Genomic DNA, 18,163 nt, shown 5'->3' with positions numbered 1-18,163 from the left:
ACACTGGTGACAGAAAACAGTAATTTCACATTGCCTAAAGCACTAACTTCACTGGCATTAGCCTTGATTTTAGTGAAGTATGTGATTAAATGTGTTGAAACAATTTATTCTGTTTTATTTTCAGAGTCAACAGATGTTTCAACAGAAGGAGTTGGAGCTAAACCCAGCCACATATGTGTCAGGAAGCAGCAAAAGGAGGGCAGAAAAGTTGATATCCACCTTAAACCCCGAGCTCTGCACACACACTCTTCCCATGAGCGGCCGCATTCCCTGGCTGACCTTAAAATGTACAAAGACACCAAAATATTGGTGGCCAAGTTCCTGGAGCACTCAAGCTGCAGTCTACCTCCTGAAGTCCAGCAGGTTGTCAACAACATCAAGTGTGTCATCAAGTCCGATGAGAAACACATGGAGGAGGCCATCTTTAGTGCCAATGTCATAGATCAGGTAACCGAATTAGACAGTTAATAGCATGATGCAAATTAGCAGTTTGTATGCCTAAAGCTGGTTTTAATGGTTATTGGTGAGCATCAATAGCATGGTAGGCCCTGTGAAACTTCTCATTACACACAGATCCTTAACAGAGTAAAGACCATGTTGTTACAAAACAAACATGGTATGCCTACATTGTCAGACTTGACTGTGCTTTCATAAAAGCTGAACTCAGGCTCAGCTGTGCTTTGACATGCCTGCATGAGCATGTTAACACACATACAGTTTGCATGTTAATGCATGTTACACAGTTATTTGATCAGATACTATAGATGTTAACACCTCAAACCTGCTCCAGTAGTAGGTGAATTGAAGTGGTTAGGGGAGTGGTGAGATGCGCTTGGTTTTCTGACCATGTGTAGAAAATTCATAGTTACATTTATGGAAAATAAATTAACGGGACAGTCTTGTAGTTTTGTCTTTATGACAACAGCACCAAAACTACAGTAGCAGTGAAAAACATAACATTGTTTACTATTATCTTTATGTAATGTGGATTGATTGTCACAGATATTTCCTGTTATTTAGAATTAAATCATTCTACTGTTAAATTCAGCACTTCCATCTATTGTAAAATGCAACAAAATTAAATTTGAGTTTTGCATATCAATATTGCTGACCCTTGTTGGGGAATTATAATGACCTAAGCAGTGAATTTCAGCTCACTTTTATCACACTCATTTCCTAATGGCTTTTATGATAATTATGTGGAAAAAAGCAGGTGACAATAAGTGTCTCTCTTATATGTTTCTATTTTATGCTGCACAGATGATGACCCAGCGTATCATAGGCAGTCCCAGGAAGCGTGGCCATGAGGATCTTCACCTCCAGAGCTGCGGTGCTTTGAGTTCATCCCCGTCCCCTTCCATGCGCCGTCCAAAACACCTCCCACAAACAACCAGCAGCTCTACCAACCCGCTGGACTCCCCCTCCTCTGAACAAAGCCTTGAGTACAGAGAAACGATTCTCTGACCGCTCTCCGAACAAGGACTCGGGTCTAAACTATGAGGGCATATCAGGGTGCTGGTGTTGCAGCCACGCTGTGCTGTGCTGCGCAGCATGTCTGTACAGCAAGTAATAACTCTTCCCGGCATTGTGAGATCACTTATTTGCACAGTGTCACTGCAGCACAGGTAAACTGAAATGGTCTCATACTGTATCTCCTAGTGCCCTGTGAGACCGTGCCAAGTCATCAGCAGAAATGGTAGCAAACTCAGACTGAGCCTGCCAGTGTCTGTAGTGGCTTCTTTCTCATCAGAAAAACAAAAGAATGTTTCTCCCTCAGGGGATCTTTTCTACTGAGTTTCATCTCTTAAAAAAGAAACAAATACACAGCTGGTAAGTTGGGATCTGTGACTCAAAGACGAAGGAGATTGTGTTATCAGTATTCTTCTTGTCCTTATAAGAAACAGGGAGAAATATGTTTGTATTAAACTGTGAACTGAACCGACTGGGCATTACCAGCCATTGTTTGCAGACTTTGTGGAACTGTTACTGATAGGGTGGTGAATATTTTGTGGTGCCGCTGGTTCAAGAACATCGCAGACATTTTAACTTACCTCATTGTGTTACAATTCTTATCAGTGTTACAATAAAATATGACTTTGTATCTTGTGGTTTGTGTTGTTATTTCAATCAATGTTCTGCATCATGTATATGAATCTGTAGGCAACAGCACTTTGAACATCTGGTCACCTCAACCAGGGGTGGACAAAATAACAGACAATATAATGAAAATATAATGGTGATGTTGTAGTGGGTAGTGTTGTTTAATTAAATATACTGTAAAATGTATTTTAGTCAGTATTGGTGAGTGTCCACTTTCCCAGTGACAGTGCTGTTTTCCTGTGTTTGTCATAGGTCATCATGATTTTGATGCACTGGCAATTCATTCTGCAACTGGATCACAGTTACAAAGGCACGGTGAATCATATTAGGTGGATTATCTTAAGCTAAATATCAATTGTAACAATTTGTGAACTTTAATAGAGGTTTGACAACATTTCATTCACAGGTAAGTTTTAAGGCAACTTACAAACGTGGAAAGAATTCAGCTAGTCCTACCTGAATGTCTTGGTGCATATCTAAGATAGGTATTCATAACCTAAGCTTTCCGGTTAGTCAATGTACAGAATACCTCTAGGCTTCTGACATGGACAGTAATATGGAGAGGGGTGTTGGTAATAACCATTGCCAATGGTAATAACTTGGTATGCAGTTCAGGAAAAAAAAAACAAAAAAAGCATTCAGAAATCAGACTGAAAGTAATCTTTAAGTAAATGGCAAGAGATCACATGAGTGTAAAAAAAGAGAGACAGATTTAGAATTGGCTAACAAGCCCTAAAAGTTGCGTTCTTTTCTCATTGAATAACATGAGGGAATTTGTGTTTGATTTAACAAACATAATTTTTCCAGGCACTGATCAAAAGTCAGGGGTAACTTAAAAGAGGGTATGTGAACCAGGTTTGAATTAATTATATTAATGTCTTAGCAATGAATTTGCAGGGTTTGTATTAAGACTGACACACAACACCAGCTTATATGCAAAGTATGAATATATTATTGAAGCTGGACCCTTATTTCATTATAACTGTAAAGTTTTCTTCCAGTCAGCCATGTGGTTCCGGTTCTTGTGTACTATCCTGATAGGGGAGAACGGGGTTGGTAGTCACACTTGACTCTCATTTGAATCCCTCAAAAACTATACCTTTTATAGATTCCCTTTCAATGTATGATGGAAGCCTAAAGTGTCAAGTAGGAATGGAGTGACCTTACTCTCCTTATTCTGTTCAAAAGATGTTGACAGTCAAATATGTTTTGTGCACTTGTGACAACCATCCCCATTGTGGGGTTGGTAGTCACACAGTATGGGGTTGGTTTTCCCCATGTTATTTTAATGGGGAATTAATAAAAAATGGAGGCAATCTTAAAAATTAATATAAAAATTTTCATTTCATGGTGAGTGGTCACATTCTATGGGCCCAATGCGACCATGGAGCATGCTCACTAGAGACTTCCGCTGACCGAGATTGCTAACTTTCAGTTTAGTCCTCCGGCTAATCTGAATTGGGATAAAACAATTCAATCATGTAGCTCTTTTCCTGACTTTCAAAATGTGATCGCGCCAAATGGATCAAATTCTGATAGTTGAAACCAGTCATTTTTCAGGGGTTGTGACACTCAAAAAAATGTATCAACTGATTTACAGACGTTTTTTTCACGATCTAAGTCTATGGGGAAAAGTCTTTTTGGGCCCAACAGCATCATGTGACTTTGTAATTACACAGTTTGACCATTATGTCAAATTGACTTCAAAGCCTGGTGCTGTTCTTGGGGGCTTGGTGACAACCAACCCCGCTCTCCCCTATCTGAGTCTTTATGTTGTCATACAGGTTTATTAAATTCATTGTGTGCCCGCTGATGACACAAAAACGAACCTCCTCAGATCTTACACCGGCATACAAAGTGACTTCTAGGCGTCAAACAGAATTAGAGGCTGTGCTTTAAGAAGAAACAACCCCACGTTTCCCTTTTGCTGCTAATCGCTCAATTTGGACTTTTATTTTAAGCAGAGAGCGGAAACCGGTGTAGTCTGTTGCGGCTAGTTTCACACAGCGCAGCCATCAGATTGGGAAGGCTCCGATTCACAGAGTCTGACACAAAGCCTGTGTTGTCAGTGTTTGTCAGGGTTTATTTTGTTTTATCACAGGGGTTAAATCCGTCCTCCGAAAGAAAAGACGATACTTTTTTTTTCGTCTGACTGTCTCCTCGCTTTTACCGTTGCTAGCTAGTGTGAAAGTGGCTAATAGCTGGACAGCGTTAACGCTCAATAGGAGCTAACGTTAACGTCAGCTCGGAACCGAAAATCATCATTGGTGCTGGTTTGACGGTAATTTTGTAATTAAAGGAGCTCCAAACGCCGGTATATTCAGTCCTACGGAGGCTCATAGACAACCATGAAAAAGAACTAGCTGTAGGCTAATGTATAGCGAGCTATATCGTTTGTATTCGCTCTCCTCACTGCCACGGTGCTGTGTAGCTGTCCACGTCTAGTCTCGTCTGCTGTGTTTAACGTTGCCAGCTGAGCTAGGCCACGTCCCTGCGGGCGTATTTCATCTACTGACATTGGACGAATTGCAGAGAAGATGCCCAGTGTGCGGAAGGAGGAAGGAGAGTAAAGATCGGAAGAAATGTGACAAGTCTTGAACATTCATGACTCTCTCTGTCTGTGCTGGTGTTTGCATTTCTGAGCGCTTGCCGCATATACACGACATGTCACGTAGACGGATGTGTTTTACGCCGGGACATCAGTAGGTTGCAGTAACAACCTGAAGTAACGTTGTATTTTTTTTTTCTTTTTTTGTGTGTGAAATGGTTGGGTTTGGTGCAAACCGACGGGGAGGCCGCCTCCCGTCCTTCATCCTCATCTTCTTGATGGTGATCATCGCCATACTGTCTTTCAACTACTGGACAGTGTCCAACAAGCACGGCCGCTTGCTGGATGAGCTGGCGGAGGTGCAGACGCAGGTGAAGCGCACGGACGCTGCACGGAGCCGGCTGGAGAAGCGGAACTCTGAGCTGATGGTGCAGGTGGACACTCACAGGAAGCAGATAGACCAGAAGGATGGAGACTACAGCGTGCTGGAGGGCAAGCTGCAGGCCCGAGAGGCGCTCATCAAAAAGTGCACAGATGAAAAGGTACTGTAAAAAAAAAAAGATCCCTACCTGGGCTCAGTGGAGTTTAGTTTCATATCATTTTTTGTACTGTACTGGCAAAGTTTTCACAGAGGGATGAGTATCTTTTTTTATTAAAGCTGTGTCTATATTTTGGATGATGGCTGTTAATGTTATCATACAATATTTAATCTAATGGTTTGTGCCCTGTTCTGTGAGAAAGTAATGAGGGGTATGATGGCCAAGCAGGAAGAGGCAGTGTGTCTTCATTCCTTTGAGCTACTCATGTAAGTTTAGATAACTTTAGATCACTTAACTTTAATGCAGCCTTCTAAACCAGGAGAAAACACATTTCCATCCCATTACAGTATTGCAATAACCTAAATCATCCCACAGCATAGTCCTGCATCATGATATCTCTACAATATTGTTCTACTGTACATTAGATGGAGCATTTAGTCTAACATGAACAATGTTTGTAGCTCCTGTTAGAAGGAGATGGATGTTTTACCTTTAGCAAGGTAAAAAACTAATTGTGAAGAGGAGAATGGTGTCAATTAGGTGGTCAAAGTGGCAGATAACGCTTGCAGCTCCTCCTTGTTCAGGGTTTCATCCATCACTTGAGTTCTTCTCTACCACTGTACTATTCTTCTAGAAAATCACAGCTCATGGCTCTCTCAAGAGTTTTGATATCCCTTAAGGTTTTGAAGAAAAATGTGTAATGGTGTTTCTTGACAGGTTAGGTATTTTGAGTTATCACTGCTGTCACCACGCTGCTTCTGAAGATGCCTACAAGCCACTAATAATGTGTTTTAGACCAGTCAACAGGGCTGAGGTCAGGTAAAAGTGAGGATGACATTATCTTTTTACGTTATGGGTTGCCCTATGATTTATACCCCAAGCCTTCCATAAGGTCGATGTGGTTGATCTTCTTTTCTAAACTCTGAGATTAGCAGAGCAAGTCTACATTCATTCTGACTCTAGGTACAGCTGAAATGATTAGTCGATTGATTGAATTGATTGGCAGAACACTAATCTGCAACAATTTTGGTAAGTTGATTCATTGTTTAGGTAATTTATTGAGCAATTATGAAAACATTGTTATTGTCAACATCAAGCGAAACTAACAAACGTTCTCTGGTTCCAGCTTCTCAAATGTGACAATTTGCTGCTTTCCTGGTTTTAAGTCCACATGTGACTACAATACTGCCACTCATGTCCCTTTATTTAATAGGCTAAACAAGGAATATGGTCACATTTCCAAACCAAAAAGCAAATTTGCATATACTCTGTTGATATAGTATATTATCAGCACATTTTTAGACGTTTGCAGGGCTTATTGTGTTCACCATCAGTGGCCCCTAAATGTGCTCCACAAAGCTGTTCCCACTTCTTGTCTTGCTCAGGGGCACAGCCAGCAGTTTGGTGTCTTTTGTGTCACGTAAACCCTCTGAACATTGGTGTGTGTCCAGCTGCCCCAGGAGACGTTTAGACAACAGATGAGGGGGAGGTTTCCTGTAATTTGCATCCAGTCTGCGTCGCTTATTTCGCATAGACATGCATACATTTGTTTAACCTATGGTTATACTATGTGCGGTTTAGTGTCCTAGTCAAACCACTGCTGAGTTGTTATGAAACCATGTGAGCTACTCTTCCACTGGGAAATTAAACTGGAACACATGAGACAAAATGACTCAGTATTATTACCGGTATTTGGGACACATGAGACATGATATCTTATTATTTTGGCCAGGAGATGCCTTTCTGCTTGACTTCCAAGATCATAGTCTGCCTTTTTGTGAGAAAACATTAGACCCTTAAGAGAAAAACATATCACTACTTGTTGATCATTAATGATTTGTACACTTAAGTTTATTTGGAGTAAAGTTGGCCTTTACCACTACAGAACACACTTCCTCATTGCTTCTTCATTGGAGTTTACTACTATGTGACCAGTGAGATAACACTGCTTGTAATGGGCCACCTCCAGATATGATGACATGCAGTTGAATGAGTGCAATGCAGACTTTTACGAGGGAAGTGCATACACACTCGACAAACAAGGTTTAAAATTAAAACAAGCCAAATGCTATGTAAAAACTGGAACCCGTGTTTTATATATATATATTATATATATATTATTTTATTTTTATTTTTTTTAAAAAGATGGATAAATCAACAACCGATCGTTACCTGTCAGACTGTCAGGACAACTTTTTAAATTATTCCTCATTCTGAAACTTTGCTCAGTGTTAGTGAGCCCAGTTGCATTTTTCTCTGGCCAAATAAAATCAAAATAAAGCAAAGGCCCACCAACAGTTTGCCTTCTGCTTAGTTGCCCATTATACTGGCACTAATCTGGTCTAATCTTCTACAAACTGACATATTTTACTTACCATTTTATGATTTATATTCCAAATGTATATTCATTTTTTGACACTAAAATTCCTCTTGGTAGGTAAACTGTGTTTGTGTAAGAAATTTAAAAATTTAGCCAGAGCTTAGATTTTGTCTTGTTATTGAGGCAAATAAAATGGTGAAGTGTGGACTAAAGAGGCGCCTAAACTTCCTGGTTTCTTGGTATATCCGGCTCCCTGTTTCCGTAATCTAGATAAAGATTGGTGTTGAACAGCAGTGGTTCCACTCCTTTCCTCTGTCAACAGCCCAACCCTGTTTCAACAAAGACGTGTGCTATATACACTGAGAAGAGGCCTGTAATGCAGTGACAGTTAAAACCTAAATGGCTTTGACGCACACATAAAGTATTTAACAAAAACTGGGTACACCCCTGTGCAATATTACTAAAATGTTAAATGATTCAAAATTTTATCATCTTAAAATAATTGTAGTATTTTTAGGGTGAATTGTAGGGTATTTGATCTTATTTATAATTAAAAACAGGTTAGATAGACTAAATTGAAAATACAGGCCTCAAAGTACAACCTCGATGCATCAAAAGGTTATAAAAGAACCTGTGAACACCACAAATTTCTCAATTTTGGCCTGGGTTGTGTCCAATGCAACATGGCTCCACATTGACTGAACAAGTAAGAAACCAGATTGTGAGACTTCATTAAGATGGGAGAGGGTACAAGATCATCAGTAGGCTACTCAACAGAAGCCAAAACACAGTTGCAGTAGTGGTTCCGAGGTACATGAAGTACTACCAATAACAAGGTGCAGTGACTATCCTTGAAAAATGACAGCACGCACAATTCGCTATCCATGCAACCTTGCATTGAAAAACAGACGGGCAAGTGCTTTGACTAAGCACAAGGATTATCTTTGGAAACTGGTATTCCAGTGACTGCTCAGACAGTGCAAAGGACACTGCATGAAGTCAACCTCTACAGACGAAGTCCAAGAAGAGAACCGTTGCTCACAAAAGGGCTCGAAACTGCAAGATTGAACTTAGCCAAATAACATGAAAAGAAGTCTGATGAATACTGGCAGCACATTCATTGGTCAGATGAAACCAAAATAAATTAGTTTGGATCAGATGGGGTCCAGCATGTTTGGTGTGTACCTGGCCAGGACTACCACAGTGACTGCATAGTGGCCACCATGAAACATGGAGATGGGAGTGTGTTGATATGGGGCTGCATGAGTGCAAAAGGTGTAGGGGAGATATTCATAGATGGCACTATGAATGCAAGTTTGTATACCCAAATACTGAATGAAAAGATGACTACCAGTCTCAAGAAGATTGGAAAGAGAGGAATTTTCCAACATGACAATGATCCCAAACATACTGCAATAATCACTTAAGAGTTTCCAAAGAAGAAAAAAGTGAAAACTGTGACCTGCCCAAGTATGTCCCCTGACCTGAATCCAACAGAATACCTTATAGTATTTTGAAGAGAAAGGTATAGTAACAAAACCCTGCAAAGAGCAGCTGAAAAGAATCATCTGTGAAGAATGGCAGAAAATCTTTCCACAGATTTGGGCAAGACTGGTATCATCCATGCCCAGGAGGATCGAATCTGTCATCAAAAATTAAGGCAGGCATACAAAATATTAAAAAATACAAGGATGGAGTCTCACTAATGAATGGTGTGCTGACTTTTGCTGCAGTTCGTTCTTAAATATGGACTTTTCATTATAGTTTAATTAGTCAGTCATTCTGTTTTCCAAGTGGATTGGCTTAATTCTTCTTGGGTTTTGTCTGAAAACAAATAAAATTTTATTAAATGGACAGGATTTGTAATTACTTAACATTTTAGTGATACTGTCCAGGGGTAGACTCAGTTTTGTTATATACTGTACGTAGGCTTGTACACATTAGGCAAAAGAGTGAATCATGCAAGCTTATCGGTTTGCATACAGTCTGTAAACAGTCTGGCTGTGTTGTCGTCTACACAGCCAATTTCAGCAGGCTATAGGGGGAAGCTTTTAATCACCTATGTGGGTGTAACAGGAGGAAGCTTTAGTCTTGACAACAACTGACACTGATGCAGTATTTCCCTCCCGTACTTTCCTCACTGCCTTCTGCATCACTCAGTTAGGCTATATCTCATTCAAGAACACAAGCAATTATAAAGAAATTGAAGTATATACATAGAAATCTCTCAAAACCACTTGTGCGGCATAATTCACTTCTTCACTGTTGCATTATTAATGGACATTACTGAAGATAACCACAGCTTCTGTTTTTTGTAAAGGATGAAACAAACTAGGGCTGCAAGTAACGATTATTTTCAGTATTGATTAATCTGCAGACCATTTTCTCGATTAATTGGTTGGTCTATAAAATGTCAGTAAATAGTAAAAAATGCCCATTACATTTTTCCAGAGTCCTTGATGACTATATTTGGGATATCACAAGTCCAGGATCCAGATCTCCCTTCCCTCTTCCTCCCTCCTTATCTTGCCTTCTTCCTTCCTCCCTCCCTTTAAGAGTTCATGCATATAACTGAGTTTTATTCATTCTTAAAATAAAGAGCAGCCAACAGTTTCAATTAATAACTTCACCGCAGGTGTCAATATGTGTTGCAGGTAGTTATAAGTTTCACAACTGTACAGTTTAATACAGGACTTTTAGATGGCATTAAAGTGTACGTGGGTTATATTTTCCTGGTCACTCACAATTAAGCTAAACAAAGGAATTTGTTCAGTTAAGTTTAGTAATATACTCAATGTTTTCCAATACAAATCCTAAAGTAAATAATACAATTTCACATTGAATGTCATCTGTGTGTGCTGTGAAGCCTTGCTAAACTGAAAAACAGGACAAACCTGCTCCCCTCAGTTTCCCTGTTGTTAATAGTGGCATTTTCTACTAATTACAGAACCTTTTGCACAGTTTAGTTATTGAAGGCTTAGTAAACTGGTTTTTTTCTTTAGAACACAGACAAAATGTATGTAGCTGTCCCTCAGCTGATAGGATCACTGAACCTGCTTTTTCTCTCTTGTACAGATGAAGCTGCAGAATGATGTCACAGCCCAAATGACAGAAATCCAGAGGCTGAAAGGTAGGACTTCAGCCATGTCTGACTATCAAACACATGAACAAAAACCTCATCAGTAGATTTGACATTATTGAACTTCCTGAGGTGACTTTTGAATATTTTGTTTGTGTGTGTGTGTGTGTGTTGTGTGTGTGTGGTGCTGTAAACAGAGCAGTTAAAGGATCTGAAGCAGGAGTTCATGAAACAGGAAGAGCAGCTAAGAGAGGTGAAGAAAAATAGCACTACCTTGGAGAGAAAGCTGGAGTATGAAAGGTATGTAAACTCCTCATTAACCTTTCAGTGTTAATGACTGCCTTTAGAGTTTTCCCCACCCCGAGGAACTGTTTCATAATGTTTAAATCACTTCTCGAAATGTGAAGTAATGCTTCTCTAATCATCCATTATTACAGCAGTGATTAATTTTTCAATTAATCATCCACTATAATCTGATAAAAGGTGATATTAGGTCATTGGTCATTTTTATTTTCCTATTTCCTTGTCATATTTTGAGGATCAAAAATAAATCTTGGTTTATAGGAATCTACTTTGTAGTATGATGAAAAAAATCCTAGAAAAGGTGGGTGACACTGACACTGTAATGTGTATTATCCAGTTTACAGTGTGGACGTCAGATGGCACAATTGAAAGAAGAGTATGAAGAAACAAAGAAGACTCTGGAGGAAGAAGCCTCAAAGCTAAGACGAGTTAGTATTAATTTAAATCTTAGTGCTCATTCTCTTGACTCCTTAGTAAATGGTGAAAAGTTGTGCCTAATTTCCCCCCCCCCTCTGCTACACATTGCATATAATTAGCACATTTTAGTACAGATGAATGGGTGGTGTCATCTAAACTCAATTAAATCCCCGCTACGTCTTTAGTCCTGTTTAAGCTTCCCTGATCATTAAACCGACTGTGTTTCTCCATTCTCCAAATGCTCCTCTTTCTGATTTGCTTTTGATCATTCATCAGAGTGTAATGGACGGACAAAAGGGTGTAGCGACAGGAAGACATGCAGACGGAGGTCCTGGTGTGGAATTGGTTGGAGAGCGCCATACAGTGGCCACTCGCCGGCATGACAGTCCAGATTTAAAAGGTATAGTGGCTGTGACCATGTTGACCGAGGTATATACTATCTTGACTGGTCTTCCTTATATTGCTATGAACTATGAACTGCACCCTGTATGTAGTATGTGATTATGTGCTGTCCTAGTAGTAGAAAATGCACATAAATGCACAAAATGCTCATATAAATCTCATTAGTTTGTTTCCTGTGTATTTGTTTCCTGTTTATGTAACTGGAAACTCATCAAACTCTTTTAATGTCAGCCTATGCCCTACCTAAATCACATTCCTTCTGCTCTGTTACAGAAGAGATGGGTAAGCCTGGCAGTGATGCTGGCATGCCTGGTATTGAAGACAGTGAGGTGGGAAAAATCGATGATGTGCAATTTGGTAAGTAACTTGCAATTTCAAGAGCGATTTTTTTTGTTTGGCAAACCCAGTGAGTTACTGTGTGGGGGTAAATTATACAATACAGTTGCAGTGACAGTTGGACTCATTTGTAAGGCAGTAGGGGCCGATTAAGGTCAAGGAAATCAATAAGAAAGATGGATCCCAGTGCCAGTGTATACATAAGCTAGACTTTAAATATTTATGCATACACATTTGCTGGATCACAGCCTTATGATTTTGAAACTGCGACTTGTTAAGGGGGCTAGGATCAAGCAAGGGTGAGAAAATTAAACGCAGCCGGTACAAACACAAGAGTTGATGATTTAAAAACTGTTAAAACCAAAGCTGGAGAAAAATAACTTACTGGACCATTAATGTGACTCACAGTCACCTTCTACTCTGCAAAGCAGGATCAGGGAATGCTATTCCCTTTTATGTCACTAAATGTAATGTTTAAAAATAAATCTTTTTTCAGTGTGCATCCACCAAAGTTGTCTTACTTTCTAAGCTTTCTTACTTTGCCACTCTTTTTATCCATAGCCTTGAAGAAACCAGCCATCACTCAGAAGCACGATGATGCCAATGATGTGGTTGTGGGCGCTGGTGCTGGACCTGGAGTCGGGGCAGCTGATGGTCCTGGGGGCCAGGGCCTGTCTCTGGACCAGCCTAGGCTCCAGCAGGACAGAGTGGAGGGCCGAGCAGCATTGGTTGCACCTCCGGGCGTCATCAAACAGGCAGACAAACCGATAGTCTTTGAAGAAGACAACAAGGCAGGTATCAAGGCAGATGAGCTGGGAGAACAACAAAAACAACTTCGAGGTACAGTATGCAGTGCACCACATCCATATAATCGCTATTAATTACAATAGTTTTATCTTTTGAGCCATAGATATGTGATAATTGACACCCAGTTTTCATTGACACAGTATCTATACTAATCTAATGCTTTAAATTATGTTTCTATCACTTAATATTTAGTAAAGACTACTAGAGAGATTTGGTATCTTGGTACAGGACTTCACTGGCAGTTTCTTCATTTTGAATGAGTTTTCCCAGTCTTGTGTAACATCATGCATTAATTTGTCTGTAACCCATGTTGTAGTTCAGGAGGTTTTGTCCTGGCAGGTGGGAAGGTAGTTTGCAAATTTTGCCACTTTACTGGGGTAAAACAAAGAACACCAGTTTATTTGATTTTGGCCATACATACAATAGCACCTGAATCTCTTTCTCATTGTCAGCTCCTGATAATGTCAAGGGTGGTGGTGAACACTTGAAGGGGATTCCTCTGCCACCCAACCCTGCCCAGGTACCCAACCCCATCCAGCCTCACCACGCCAAAGACCAAGTACCAGCAGAGCCAGTGCACCACCGCCAAAGTGAGTACCTCCATGAAACTCTGAAAAAAGGAATTCTGCAATTTGCAAAGGAGATTGTGGGGTGAGGGGTATTTTTTATGAGATGTTTGATTTTGAGGTGGTAGGGAAAAATAACGTTTCACGTGAAAACTGATAAATAAGTATAATCACAGCTTTTCTTGTTAGCTCTGCCTTTGTGATTAGCTGCTGCCTCTCAGCTCTCCGTGATGTCTGTCAATGCAGAGAGTTAAATACAATTTGGTGTGACACCATCTGGATGGATTTTGCCCATTGCTAACCTCTTACACCCCTACTTCTACATCACACATTTCCATTAGACTTTGTTTAAATGTAAGTCATGTCTGAATATGGGTAGGAGTGCTGTCAGGGAGTAGAGAGAGGGCTCAGTTGCAGAGGAGAGGAGACATATGACACACACCTGGTTCCCAGATGATCCTTTCCTGCTGCCTGGCTTCTGCTCTGCTCTGCTGCCTTCTCTCCCTCCTCCTGTTTTCAAATGTTCTGCTCCTCCGTCTCGCTTACATATCCATCTCACCGTCTGCAGCTCTGCTGCTTAAAACTGACTGTATTCAGTTCACATCTTCAGTTTGTTTTTCCTTTTATCTTCTGTCTCTGATCTCTTTATACTAACATCTAATTATGGCAAATTAACACCCGACACCTAACAGATGTCTCATGTTTTGCAGTGTCCAGTGCTCACTAGACACTAGTGCCACTGAACATTTGCACGGGGCAAGATCAGCTGCCATGGGCAGCCATGATTGATCAGACTGTAGAAACACTGTTTACGTCAAATTTATTTATACAATGTACATAATTTGATCAGTTTTTTTCTGATAAACACATTAAGAAAACACTGATCATATAATTTTGAATATTGCTAAATTGTGTTCCCGTTTCAATCGGAACATCTCTAGTTTGTGTTGTTCATTTATTGTTTGCACATTAAAAACATACAAGTTTTATAAAAGATTTCAAATGAACACAAAGACATATAACATGATATTTATAAAAACACATTTTTATCTACGTACCCTCAGCCATACATGAATTTAAAGTAAGCAAATGCTTGAGCAGGAGAGGTAAGAAGCTAAAAGCTCTCAATGACCTCTCCTAACAACTCAAGATAAGATAAACAGAATTACATTAAATTAAACCAATGAGAGATGGAAAGGCTATTACAAAAATTGAAAAAAGGAGACACCAATGTTTTTTTAAGACTTTTTTCTAAAATAAAATTGATCAGTGATGTACAATGTCTAAGTTTTATTTCCACCAAACAGCGCTGCCGTATCTTAATAAAAATTTAGCCACATTACTGGAACACAAAGGAAGATGAAGATAATATTCTGTCCCCCCCACATATGTAATTGAATGTGGATTAAATGGAACATTTTTGAAAATAATGCAGTTTAGTAAACCACCACCTCGGTCTACAGTCTTAAATTACCATTAAATAACCATTGAGTTTAATAAACACAAGATAGGATTTACAGCAGGACTATTATATTGGATCGATTGATTTGATTGTACAGATGATTAAACCAGTAACTCAGTTAGCTCTCAGTGCTTTCAATACTTTTAACAGTCCCTCATTACAAGGGCACCCCATTTGTTTCCACTTGACGGTCTGTGTCCAAATCCATGATTGAATTTGCTTTACACAGGATATACACAGCCTACGTAGCGAAAGCAGCCCACTATCAGAGCAGCAGCTTCCATCCTCCGTCGGTGTCTACACATGGTGCGTTCAGGCACAGTATTGATTGTAGGTCACCTGCGTTTTGCCAGCGCTCAGAGCCCAACACACAATCAGTGTAGCTACACACATAAAACCTGACGCGTGTAGACAGATGTATAGATAAAAGTTGGAGTGTATCTGTTCCATCGAACCCATGTGAGACAACACAAAAACTTACTCTAGACATTGTGTTGCTCTTAAGATCACTTGTCTAATTAACATCAGCCACCGTGTATCACTTCACTTCATCTGCCTTCTCTCTTGACATCCTCCTCATGCGATCACTTATTCCTTCATGCATTCATTATGTAGTATTTCATCCATTCCTCCCTGTCTTCCTACAACTGCCTCCGCTTCCCTCCCTTCCTGATGAGGCCCTTCTCTGCCTCCTGCAGGCCGGTTCTTTGATGAGAACGAGTCCCCAGTAGATCCGCAACACGGCTCTAAGCTAGCGGACTACAATGGGGATGATGGGAACGTGGGTGAGTATGAGGCCGACAAGCAGGCCGAGCTGGCCTACAATGAGGAAGAGGATGGTGATGGTGGGGAGGAAGACGTTCAAGGTGAGCCAGGCCGGGGGACTGGACTGCCTGTCCAGATGTGTATCCACCATTCCTCCCTTGCTCCTTCCCTCCACCCCTGTCGTGCTGCCGCCTCCCCTGCATTTGTCCCAGCAGTTCATACAGTTAGAGTAGCTCACAGTACCATGAGTTTGGTCCTTGAATCCATCATAAACTATAGATATGTAATAATTATGACAAAATACTTTCAGGGTCAAAGCAGGACTGCTATGTATGCAGTTCAGGATGAGCATTTTCTCACCGTATAGGCACAGTTGCGATTTTAGCATCCTATTCTCTCACATATAGAGAGAACCTGACCGAGGAACTTACGGTTCTGTGAGTGTTATTCAGTTGCCATCTTGTATTTTCTCTCCTGCCTGTGCTTCTTTTTAGCTATACCACCTGTCTGTGCCTACCAAACATCTGACCCACATCTAGACCAGTAGATAAATATAGCTCACTGTGTTTGTGAATGTGTCTGTGTTCTCCTTGAAATATTGAAATGCATGCCCATTTTTTTTTCTTTATTATTGTTTGATGTCATGAATTTTTGATTGTCTGATTACCTATTATATTAACATTTTAATAATTGATTTGAGTGCTACAATACAGTCTTTGAAAAGCACTATTTTTGTTTTAGTTCATCTGAAAAAGATAATTTCAGTCATGTCAGCCCTATGATTAGAGCACGGCTGTGATTTCTCATTTTCATTTATAACATCTACAGTATGTTAAATTGTTCAGTTTGTATACAGTGGATTGGACTCAAGGGTGTCCTTGTCATTATGATGACCAACAGGGATAATAATATTATGCTAGATAAATGCAAGTCAGTAATAAAACCTGGAGTCATTGTTTCATTTCAGATCCAGTGTTCTGGAGTATAACCCACCTCCAAAAAAGAAAGAAAAACATACAGTAAATACTTTTTGACCACACTGTATGTGGTCATTTTTAATGGATGGACACTGTAGCAGATTGGAACTAAGCTACTGGTGTGTTTGGACTGCTGGCTAGGGCATAGTAGAGATAATTAATATGTAAACTATCAGTTATCCTATGTGACAATGAAGAATGGTCACAGCACTCCATTAGGTCTCATCCAATACTTAATCTCTAATTTCTTTTGCTCTCTTTTTTTTTTCCAGATGATGATGATCGAGACATGCAGGGAGATCGGGCTGTGGATTATGGGAAAAGACATCAAGCCATTGACATTCTCTGAATGGGAACTCGTACAGCTGCATCTCATTAAAATATTCAGACCGTCCTCTACAACCAAGCTCTTTGAACATCAACATGTTTAAGAATTTATAGGGTGCATCCTCAATGTCATGGACTACTTTGAAAAACAGACATTGCAACTAATGAATTAGAATAACATAACAACACAAGAAAAAATCATGGCATTGTCCTGAGCTGCTGTTGATTTGCTAATGGTTCTAAGTTATGACAGTTGAGATGATATACTGTACATTGACTGTTTAGTTTTGTTATTGGATGATTGACTGGCTCAGTTCATAACTGAGTGGTCTAATAGGACCCCGTTGACTCATCTGAACTTCAACATCAATCTGTTTTTTGTTTTTGCTCCTTTTCTTTTCAGATTTCTGTTGCCTGATATAAACAAACTCTTCACCTGAGATGTATATCAAAGACTAATTTGGCATTCTGCCTCTCTAACATAATTATGGGACTCTTACCTGGATGACTTTTTTTTGTTTTTGTTTACAGGAGTGGAAATGCATTACAAATGCCAAGGACTTTTGCTTATGGGTCATTAAATCAATTTCTTTTCTTTGTGACAGACACTCAGAAGTGCTCCTCGTTCTGTTTTCTAAATGATGCCATTGCATGCATTTGAGACTTTTTTTTGTTATTATTAATAATCAAACTGAGCAAAATACTGATGCTTAAGCAATACTTAGAGCAATGTTAGTATCCTCCACAATGTGCAAAGACTAACCAAGCACATATGGAACTGACATACTGTACACATGCTTCCATTAATGAGGTATCTTGTACATAATGTAGTTGAACTGTTGCTATTTGTACTGAGGAAACCTAATTCCTCACCTTTAGGGAAATCCGTTAACATGAATCCGTTCTATTTGTGCGGCCAGGAAAAATTTATTTCTCATGGAAAGGCACATTGAATGTAATTTAATTTTATTAAAGGTGATGCTTCATGTCATTTGTCAACTGTGATAGTGCTTTAGAGTCAATGCAGATGGAGAATTTTTATTTGATTTAAGAATTATAAGTGAATTCCTCAGGGGATACAATCGTTTAATTGTAAAGATTGGTAGATGTCTAATACCAAATGTCTTTTGATAATTGTGATCATGTCCTGTTATGTTCAGTAATGCAATTCAAACATCTGTTGAATGTATGCAGCAAGAAACTAATGTCAGACCA

General features: G+C 39.7%; 2 protein-coding genes across 8 annotated transcripts in view; both read left to right on the top strand.

Moving 5' to 3' along the window:
* The window catches only part of fam189a1 (family with sequence similarity 189 member A1), a 93,501-nt gene extending 91,402 nt beyond the window's left edge, over positions 1–2,099 (top strand). For all 4 annotated transcript variants that reach the window (XM_067587694.1, XM_067587674.1, XM_067587683.1 and 1 more), the window contains 2 exons: positions 125–447; positions 1,261–2,099. In XM_067587694.1, the coding sequence (XP_067443795.1) occupies positions 125–447; positions 1,261–1,464 (527 nt within the window). In that variant the 3' untranslated portion in view covers positions 1,465–2,099. The remainder of the gene's footprint in view (positions 1–124; positions 448–1,260) is intronic.
* A 1,829-nt stretch (positions 2,100–3,928) lies between these two features.
* Positions 3,929–17,939, top strand: golm2 (golgi membrane protein 2). 4 transcript variants are annotated; one of them, XM_067587592.1, is made up of 10 exons: positions 3,929–5,190; positions 10,583–10,637; positions 10,784–10,886; positions 11,227–11,317; positions 11,583–11,706; positions 11,985–12,065; positions 12,606–12,884; positions 13,304–13,441; positions 15,578–15,745; positions 16,894–17,939. In XM_067587592.1, the coding sequence occupies exons 1-10, from the start codon at positions 4,864–4,866 to the stop codon at positions 16,968–16,970; spliced, it is 1,443 nt and encodes a 480-aa protein (XP_067443693.1). In that variant the 5' UTR covers positions 3,929–4,863; the 3' UTR covers positions 16,971–17,939. The 4 variants fall into 4 exon arrangements, with proteins under 4 accessions (XP_067443693.1, XP_067443683.1, XP_067443714.1 ...); XM_067587582.1 differs by having other exon boundaries at positions 3,932–5,190; positions 11,982–12,065; XM_067587613.1 differs by lacking the exon at positions 15,578–15,745 and having other exon boundaries at positions 3,935–5,190.
* The last annotated feature ends 224 nt before the right edge of the window (positions 17,940–18,163 follow it).

This window comes from Thunnus thynnus, chromosome 1, assembly GCF_963924715.1.
Source record: "Thunnus thynnus chromosome 1, fThuThy2.1, whole genome shotgun sequence".
Classification (NCBI taxonomy): domain Eukaryota; kingdom Metazoa; phylum Chordata; class Actinopteri; order Scombriformes; family Scombridae; genus Thunnus; species Thunnus thynnus.
Note: the sequence above shows the minus strand (reverse complement) of the source record. Positions and strands in the feature narration are given on the sequence as shown.

Coding starts and splice junctions, on each gene's coding strand:
- golm2 (XM_067587582.1), top strand. CDS start 4,864: ATGGTTGGGTTTGGTGCAAACCGACGGGGAGGCCGCCTCCCGTCCTTC. Junction 5,191..10,582: donor AAAAGTGCACAGATGAAAAG/GTACTGTAAAAA, acceptor TCTCTTGTACAG/ATGAAGCTGCAGAATGATGT. Junction 10,638..10,783: donor AGAAATCCAGAGGCTGAAAG/GTAGGACTTCAG, acceptor TGCTGTAAACAG/AGCAGTTAAAGGATCTGAAG.